At 35.3% G+C, this 9,629-nt stretch overlaps 1 protein-coding gene across 16 annotated transcripts; it reads right to left on the bottom strand.

Annotated features, from left to right (window-relative positions):
* Positions 1 to 233: 233 nt before the first annotated feature.
* LOC132630517 (uncharacterized) lies at positions 234 to 9,235 on the bottom strand. 16 transcript variants are annotated; one of them, XM_060346114.1, is made up of 11 exons: positions 8,802 to 9,025; positions 8,257 to 8,315; positions 5,547 to 5,621; positions 5,023 to 5,132; positions 4,742 to 4,810; positions 4,060 to 4,175; positions 3,533 to 3,587; positions 3,299 to 3,419; positions 2,555 to 2,602; positions 2,369 to 2,463; positions 234 to 619 (listed from the first exon to the last, which is right to left on the bottom strand). In XM_060346114.1, the coding sequence occupies exons 3-11, from the start codon at positions 5,566 to 5,568 to the stop codon at positions 524 to 526; spliced, it is 732 nt and encodes a 243-aa protein (XP_060202097.1). In that variant the 5' UTR covers positions 5,569 to 5,621; positions 8,257 to 8,315; positions 8,802 to 9,025; the 3' UTR covers positions 234 to 523. The 16 variants fall into 16 exon arrangements, with proteins under 16 accessions (XP_060202097.1, XP_060202119.1, XP_060202146.1 ...); XM_060346136.1 differs by having other exon boundaries at positions 5,519 to 5,621; positions 8,802 to 9,023; XM_060346163.1 differs by lacking the exons at positions 8,257 to 8,315; positions 8,802 to 9,025 and adding an exon at positions 9,076 to 9,235 and having other exon boundaries at positions 5,519 to 5,621.
* Between the last annotated feature and the right edge of the window lie 394 nt (positions 9,236 to 9,629).

The following is a 9,629-nucleotide window of genomic DNA, read 5'->3' as shown; positions in this document are numbered from 1 at the left end:
AAGTAAAAGAAGCACTAGAAGTTTCCTATATTTTCTACCGGCAAACATTGTTAATCAACTCCCGACAAGATTTCCTTAGCCTATTCAGTAACATTCAACAACTACACTTCAATCACAAGCAAGTTAAAATCAACTATATGAATCTTCATTGTCTGTGTCACTTCATTTACACTCATGTCAATCCGATATTTATATAGAAGAAAATTAAAATTAAAAATAAAGAGCATTAGATGTTCTCTATATTTCCTACTATTAGCATTTAAATCTCAGATAGGAGTAATAGACTCCTAGAAAATTTTGGACCCATTACGTAACATTGAGTTGCCAGAACCTCCCCCTTTTGTACAAAAAAATTTCAGGTCTGGCTATTGGATATATCTAAATCCTTTCATAACATTCTGCCTATTTTTAATAGCAGCAATTTTCTAAACCAGTAGCCAATCTGCAGATATTATGACCATCAAAGTTCTTTCTGCAGAAGAACTTCCAAGCTATTATAGAGGGAGAACAAGAAGTGTGTGTGTTATATCAGGTTAAATGCTGGCAGTTCTTCTATTCTTTGTATATCTTCTAATGATAATTCCCTCTCTAACTGTGTCCTCGTCGCTTGCAAAACGTCCTGATGGAATAACACAAAAACCATTTAGTAGAATATATAGAAGAGAACGTAAGCTACAAAAGTGAAACATTCCTTTCTGTTTTAGATATAACACCCTACTAGAAAATCGCTAATCTTTTACGGACGTCCCATCGGAATTTGGCTCGTTGCTAAGGAATTTCCAACAGAAAGTCGTCTGAAACATTACCGAATGAGCCAAATACCGATGGATTCTGCTGGAAATTAACGCTTTTCTGGTAGTGACAATATATCTTCACCACTTTGTCATATTGATAACAACAGATCAAACTGCATGCTCATTTCATTTTCACATGGCTTTTTCGTCTAAGACATTGTTTGGAGCCCTTCTCTTTTTTCTTCTGGAAGCGGAAAAAACTTCACGAGATACATGCCTCGGGTAGTATTCCGGTGAGTGAACTTTCATCTAGAGTAATTTGCATAAATTTAATTAATGGGATAGCACCTTAAGGGAAAAGAAAGCACGCAAAGCAGATGTGATGTAGGCTAAGTTGCTCGGACTCAGGTGCGGGTGTCCGATACGGGTGAGGATCTAGAGGTCGGATCCTTCGTGATCTAAATTTTAAGATTCGGGGATACGGATCCAGTTATGGATACGGGTGCGGGGATTCGGCTAAAACAAATTCAAATATCTAAAAATAGAGTTATAAAACCTAAATTATGAGATATTATGTGGAACACTTGAGGAAAAAATATTGATCAAGGGGAGAATCCAGGAAGGAGAAAAAAGGAAAAGGAGTGACATAGAAATTTCTAGATACAAGGTATCCATTTTCTTCAATTTCGCCTTAGCTTTTGTTTTGATTAAAGAAATCATTGAATTCGTCCCCAATTTCTCTGTCGATTTTGGTCAAAGTATCCAAAATCAGTTGACTAGATCGGGTACGGATCCCACACCCACACCCATGTCGTGTCGACACGGGTGCGGCACCGAAAGTGAAGAGTCCGAGTAACATAGGCTGTAGGTATATTAATTAGACTTGTGGCAATGGTAAAGTTGTCTTCATGCGGCCTATAAGTCACGGGTTCGAGCTGTGGAATCAGTCACTAATGCTTGCGTCAGGGCAGGATGCCTACACTACACTCCCTTGGGGTTCGGTTCTTCCCTGGACCCTGAGTGAACGCGGGATGCTTAGTGCACCCGGCTGCCCTTTATGTGACTGTTCTCCAGACAAACATGTAAATATTGAGCTTCAGTTTTGCCAAATTATAAAACTTCAAAGCCCTTCATCTCATAAGGGCGTGGCCAATCTAATGTGGATGCAGATCAAATTTCTATACCTGTACCATGCTTAAGAGATGAAGTCGGACAGACATGAAAGTTGCGTTTGAACTAGAGGACCTATATTTTAATGCTTTCTCCTAAGTGTTAGTCTTCAATCACAAAAACTCAGCATTAATAAACAAGTGCATTGAGATTAATCTTAAGTGATAAGCTCATGACATATTCCACATTTGGTCAACATATGTGCAGAGGCAGAGCCAGGATTTGAACGTCCTGGGTTCAAATTTCTAGGATAACGACATCAAGTGTTACTAATTGGTTCAGAATTTAATTTTTGTTCACATACAGGGTTTGAACTAAAGCTACTGAGTTTACATAAACCCGTAAGTCAACTTCTAGCTCCACCCCCTGCACGTCTGTGAGGAAGGGCGAATGTACGAGAGACATAGCTTATGTGTTACTTACTGAGAGAGAGAGAGAGAGAGAGCGAGAGAGAGAGTATATACGTTAAAATCCATATATGAAGCATGCATAGCCAGCCACTGCGCATCCATCATCGCAAATGCTATACAGTATAGAACATCAAATGCCTCATCATCTTCTGCAGTTTTTTTCAAAAAGCAAGTTCATCTAAATAGAACAGTGATTCACAAATACTTAAAATTTATTTTCTATGAACCTTACTGGCTTACCTCCTATTAACTTAACAAAATTCAATCCTGGAAGACACCTTGGCTTTTCTGCAACAGAAAAAGAAGTATTAATGCTGGTTCATATTTTTCAGTTACTCTAAAATGTTGAAGGTTTTTTATTCTAAGCAATAACATAATGTTTTCTAGCTGAAAGGCCATCTATAGATACTAACAGAGAAAACAAAAAATCAGAGAATAACCAGCCATGACTATATCCAGTCCACAAATTAGTGCAAAAAAAAGAAGAAAATACATTAGACTATAGTAAAAGGAGGACAAAAGGAGGACAAAATGTGGCCAGGAAAATCTTAGCAAAATACTCCCTCTGTCCAAATTTATGGATACTTTCCTTTTTGGTCAGTCCCAAAACGAAAGACATCTTTCTATATTTAGTTACAATTTAAATTTCAAATACCCGTTTTACCCCTAATGAGATGATTTCTAGCCACATAAATCTCTCTGACTTATTTTATTAGACTACAAGTATCAAAATTCTTCCGTTATTTCTTAAATTCTATGACTAGTGAAACACCTTCACATAAATTGGCACAGAAGGAATAATAGATAAGATGAAATATTATATTGATATTTGAATGCAGTGGAGATGGTTTTTAACAGTACGAATTAGTTAGAACATTAAAAGTATCCTCAGAAGTATTGTCAATGTTTTGCGTTTCTGTTTTTTGAAACGCATCCAAAGATTCAACGATAAGCAGTTACACAAATTTGCAGCATGCTGTCTACCTGAGTATAAGTCCAGCATCTGAATCAACATGAATGTAACATTAATCCCAGCAACTGCAAATGGGTACTCCCACGTTGCTCTCGATCCACTTTGCTTGCAAAGCAACCTATGAAAACAACCCTTGATTTTGAATATCCACAATTAGTTATGATTATTAATTATGACAATCATACTATGAACACTTATCCTACTGAGCAATTTAATCTCTTTGCAGAACAGCCGAACAATCATACCGGATATCTTGTTGCAAAATATAGCAAATTCTCGAGCGAAATAAATCCACAACCCCTACAACAATAAGATTTTTCAAATGAGATAAACAGCTTAGACTAAGAGCTAGAAGTGGGGAGATATTTGAGATATGCATTCAAGCACATATCTTAGTAGTCCCTCCGTCCCAATTTATGTGACTGCGTTTGACTGTGCACGGAGTTTAACAGTGAAGGAGAGACTTTTGAAACTAGTGGCTCTAAAATAAGCCATGGATATCTATGTGACTGTAAATCATCTCATTAAGGGTAAAATGAGAAGTTTAAAGTTAAATTGTGAGTACTAAATAGAGAAAGGTGTCATTCTTTTTTGGGACCGACAAAAAATGAAAGAGTGTCACATAAATTAGGAGGGAAGGAGTATTACAGTTGAAATACAGAAATGGATCACCTCTTTCCAAGAGGTCTTACACATTTCATCCTACGTAAAGTGACAAAAATATCGACGTGTCTTGACAAAACATCTAGCCTCTCAAAGGGCTGAACTTGACCTGAAGTCAGTTGATGGATTTGCTCCTTGCCAGCCCATTTCTTTCCATTGCTCGGAGATCAAACTTTTAAGCTTAACATTTGGAAATGCTGCATTCCATAAAGCTTGAAGAGCTTCCTGAAAATTGGAGTTAGTTATATTCTAAAATACAGGTTGTAACCAGAAAAACATAAATGAGATTATAATTCAAAAGAGATGCAGGTACAGTTGTTAGACACAAAATCCGGAAAAAATAAAGGAAGCAGAGGTACAAATTTTCCAACTTTTATAAAGTAAGTTACTGCTCTCATATCATAATAAAAACTAATTTATCATTGCGATTAAATGTAACAAAATAGTGATGTCGGTGTCAGAGAGACGGAATATTTGTAATATTCCCATAATGCCTGGGGCAAAACTGTTCTGGGAATATTACTAGTATAATATAATTCTTTCATTATTATTCTGATAAATACGTCTATCGAGTATAAAAGATTTTAAAACAATATGTTGTTGATAAATTGTAAAACAAAAGGTAGATAACTTGGATCAATAAATATAGCATTCCAAGTCCCTTATAAAAAATTGCCTCTAAATGACGGTAGCAAGTTGCAATTTTGCTATCTCTAAGGGATTAATGCTTCATGGTAACAATGAAACAAAACTAGAATGAAATAAAAATAGAACAGGCATTTTGGAAATACTTGATGATCTAGGCGTGTTTCATCAAAAGGTACTCCTAGCCGTTCTTGAAGCCTGTGTAAGCTTTGTTCCTGGCAGAAATTAAATATATATCCAAATTTAATATGTTAAGAAGGTAAATATTACAAAGGGAAGTAAAAAGAAAAAACTTCCATAATAGTCTCAACAAATTTCTACCAACAGAAAGAACCACTTAACAAAGGAACTGATTCTACCAGATAGGACACGAAATAAAGGTAAAGGTTAGATAAACGCAAAGGCCAAATAGGGTACTCTGATTTACCTGAAGAGGAGTTAAAGGGTAGTTAAGATATTTATCGCTTCCGAACCGTTTATTGCTCGAGCGGTTGAAGATTCCTCCTATCCATGCTCGTGGTCCAACCATAGCATTAGCTACAGCCATCAGAATATAGATAAATGAAACGAACATATTAAGTAAAGGTAACAACAGCCCCAACAAAAAAAACTAATAGGTGCTTCTTGAAGTTTATATTTAAAGTCGTTTGTTTCAGTATGCTTTGCGTTATTCTAATTAGACCATGGTTATTAAGAAAAACAGTTTCTGTTTAGACAACCACAAAAATTGCAATGTATAAGAAACAGAGACATCACAAAAACACATATTTGTTGTACTATGAATTTAACAAAAAAGAAAGATTTGAAATATTAAAATACACTCCAGTGCACTACCTAGGAGAAACTTTTCGAACTGTAGATAAAAATAGTACAGATGCAGAGACATTTAGGTGGTAACTTAGAGAAAAAAAAATTGCACTCACTAAAGCATTGAGCAAACTGTGAAATTACGTGAGGAGAATTGCATGACCATGCTGGCTCCTCATCTAGCTTCTTTCTGTGCCAATTACTTTCATCTTCATCAGCCTGAATTCATAAGTTCTGTGAGGTAAAATTAGGAATAGAAGTGTACTTGGCTTTATTATAAATTGCTAATGGAAGTAAGTTACACAATGAAATGTGACGAATTCAAGCTTTGAAGTTTGAAGAAGAAATGCATGAAAGATATACCAAAATAAAGAAAGATAAACACAATCTAAGAGGCTTATAGTATGACTTCCAGATTCAAGATTATTTTCAGCTGCTGCGCGTGAAAAGGGTTTGGTTAAAGAAAATTAAGTAAACTGATCACAATATGGAATGAAACATAGACACAAGCTAAATCCACTACAAATTTTTTATTTTATTTCTAAAAGTTAGTCAAATCGAAATGAAACTACTGTGTTAGGGCTCTAACTCTACTCCTTTGGTAGAGTTCACTCAGTGCAAATGATTTTGACTTAAATATCATAGGCAAGAAGGAAGCTACTCTATCCCAGCACCGAATGCACTAAAAAACAACAAATGTATCAAGTTGCATAATATAGATCATAGCAGAGTGCAGCAGAGAAATTCAAACAGTGATTTCAAGAAAGTTGCAAGTTAATGCTTTTCAAGTCAACACCTACAATCAGTGACGACATTTCAATCGTCCTACCATCTAGCCTCAGATCTACGTATTATACAATCTAATAGAATGAACGAAGTTGTCCCACCGTCGAATTAGTTCAAAAGCTTTAACCATAGGAGGAACCATGGCAGATATCAAGATCAAATCTATGCTTGTTAATTAGCGGGAACTACTACACCTCAATCCCAAACTAGTTGGGGTCCGCTATTAGAAATCACTAACATCCATTTCGTTCAATTTGAGCCGTTTGACTCCACTATGTTTGCATTCAACCAAGCTATAAACAACCATACTTTCAGACAACTAAAATATTGCTAAGGAAAAAAACAAGAAGAACAAGGAAGCAACAAGCATAGTTCAACTATGCGTGCATTCAGCATAGGAGGAGTCATTGCGGATATCAAGATCATATCTTGCCTGGGATAACCAAAGCAACCCACATTGCTGAAGGATTCAAGAATGGCAGCGTGAACTAATGAAACCTATTATTCATTCCCATCATCTATGCTTGTTCATTAACAGAAACTACAAAACCTCAACCCAAATTAGTTGGGGTTCGCTAACACAGATAATCAACATCCATTTTGCTCAATTTGACCAATTCTGTTTAACTATGCTTGCATTCATTAACAGAAACTACTACACCTCAATCCTAAACTAGTTGGAGTTCGCAAACACAAATTATCAACATCAATTTTGCTCAATTTGACCTGTTCTGTTCAACTATGTTCGCATTCCCTAATGGAAACTACTACACCTCAATCCCAAACTAATTGGGGTGTGCTAATACAGATCATCAACATCCATTTTCCTCAACTTGACCCGTTCTGTCCAACTATGCTTGCATTCATTGACGGAAACTACTACACCTCAATCCCAAACTAGTTGGGGTCTGCTAACACCAATCATCAGCATCCATTCCATTCAACTATGCTCGCATTAAACCAAGCTAACAACCAAACTTTTGAGAAGATTAAAAGGAAGAAAGAAGCTTACTTTGTAGTAGGAAGCACAAGAAAGAATGCATTGGCGACGCCTTAATCTCATTAGAAAGAAAAATTTGTAGGGAGATCAATTTTTTCCCACAAGTTTCATACAGAAATGGAAAGGGCAAAGCAGAATTATAATAAACAGTTATTCAAATGATTACACCAACGCATGCTTCCTTCTTACATTTTCAAACTATCATCATTTCAATCCTCACTCTTACTTCCAACCACCAAAATTATGTAACCCCAAAAAGGGCAAAAAGAAGGATAAATCTGAGATAATCACAAACAAATTGGAGATTAACACCTCAATCAAAGGGAACTTTTGTTTAATTGCCTTCATTAAAGGTGCAGTATTTTGGAAAAAAGTTCTTCTAAAAGGTAATTGAGATGCTTGCTCTTGTTTACATCCAACAAATAACATCATTACATAAGACAAAAAGGATAAAAACAAACATAAAGGTACTTTACACATTTGGAAATTGCATGCACACACATAAAAAGAAAAAGGGGCCAAAGGGGTTACCACCTTTTATTGGCATATAATAAGAGAAATTTCTGTTCTTGATTAAACTGTTCTAGGTAAAAGACATAAAGTTTGTACCTTTTATATAACAAGAGAAATTTGTATTCTTGATTCAACTGCTGTGGGTAATGGTGAAACCCAAAAAAAGACATAAAGTTTGCACCTTTACAGCTCACATAATTAAAAAAAAAAAAAAAAGGGGAGGGTATCGCCCTTTATATAATAAGAGAAATTTGTGTTCTTGATTCAACTGTTCTGGGCAACGGTGAACCCAAAAAAGACATAAAATTTGCACCTTTGCAGCATATATTAACAAAAAGTACCACCTTTTATATAATAAGAGAAATTTCTGTTCTTGATTCAACAGTTCTGATAATGGTGAAACCTAAAAAAGACATAAAGTTTGCACATTTACAACATACTTAAAAAAAAAGGGTACCACCCTATATATGATAAGATAAAATTTATGTTCTTGATTCAACCCAAAAAAACATAAAGTTTGCACCTTTGCAGCATACATAAAAAAAAGGTCATCACCTTTGTATAGTAAGATAAATTTGTGCTCTTGATTCAACAGTTCTGGCTAATGGTGTAACCTAAACAAGACATAAAGTTTGCACATTTACAACATACTTAAAAAAAAGGGTACCACCCTATATACAATATTAAGATAAATTTATGTTCTTGATTCAACCCCAAAAAAACATAAAGTTTGCACCTTTGCAGCATACATAAAAAAAGGTCATCACACTATATATAATAAGATAAATTTGTGTTCTTAATTCAACCCCAAGAAACATAAAGTTTGCACATTTACAACATGCATAAAAAATGTCATCACCCTATATATAATAAGATAAATTTGTGTTCTTGATTCAACCCAAAAAAAACAACATAAAGTTTGCACCTTTGCAGCATATATTTAAAAAAAAAGAAAAAAAGAAAGAAAAAAAAAGGGTTACCACCCTTTATATAATAAGAGAAATTTGTGTTCTTGATTCAACTGTTTTGGGTAATTTTGAACCCAAAGAAAAAGACATAAATTTTGCATCTTTACAGCATAAATAAAAAAGGGTATGTACCTTTTTATGGAAGAGATAAAGGTAAATTCATGTTCTTGATTAAACTGTTGATTCAAGTACAAGTGATGGAGAAAAGAGGAAGAAAATTTGGGGAAATGGAGAAAAAACATTCTTGGTTTCCTTTTTCAAAAATAAATAAATATAAATTCTTGGTTTCTATAACCAGCCATGTTGCTAAAACACTGCCTAATTTGTAGCCAATTTTTTGCAGATTATAATCATTTGCACCCATTTTAGCTAAAAAAAAAAAAAAAAAAAAAAAATGGTTTCCCACCCGGTGTCCGGTAGCCTCATTGGTGCCCGATTAAATCCAGATTCGTCCTAGGTAGCTCCACATTGGGGGACAAAGCACTCCCTAATAGGGTGACTCCGTACCCAAGAGGACTTGAACTCGAGATTTCTTGATTAAGAATGGACTAGTACCAATCACTACATGATAGCATCCACGGTGGCATACCTCCATTAAAGGTTGACGAGCTTCAATGAAAAATCAACAAGTTATTTATCGTAGAAGAAGAGCCCAAGAATAATGACAAAGAATGTACTAAGTGCTACACATATTTCATGATCCAAGTCCAAACCCAAAAGGAGGAAAATTAGGCCCACATGGAACCCCAAAGGAGGCCCAATGAGCTTAAAATTCTGCCCTAAAATGGGCTGCTTCTCACGCCCAAATAATGGGCTGAAAAGTGATTCCTTGGTCATCACATTCTGGCCATGGGATTTGGTGCCAGGATTTGGCACTTCTTTCCTTACTTTGGTTAGGCAATTCTTGGAAAGGTTTTACTTATTGTCCTAGTTTAATCCTAGTTAGGTTTTATTATTTAT

This window comes from Lycium barbarum, chromosome 1 (genome assembly GCF_019175385.1).
Source record: "Lycium barbarum isolate Lr01 chromosome 1, ASM1917538v2, whole genome shotgun sequence".
Taxonomy (NCBI): domain Eukaryota; kingdom Viridiplantae; phylum Streptophyta; class Magnoliopsida; order Solanales; family Solanaceae; genus Lycium; species Lycium barbarum.
Note: the sequence above shows the minus strand (reverse complement) of the source record. Positions and strands in the feature narration are given on the sequence as shown.

Bases quoted from the DNA above. Each gene is read 5' to 3' on its own strand.
- LOC132630517 (XM_060346096.1), bottom strand. From the start codon at position 7,251: ATGAGATTAAGGCGTCGCCAATGCATTCTTTCTTGTGCTTCCTACTAC. The intron at 5,622-7,200 runs GTAAGCTTCTTT...TTATGAATTCAG, and splicing joins CTTGTGCTTCCTACTACAAA to GCTGATGAAGATGAAAGTAA. The intron at 3,588-4,059 runs GTCAAGTTCAGC...TTATTGTTGTAG, and splicing joins AATCCATCAACTGACTTCAG to GGGTTGTGGATTTATTTCGC.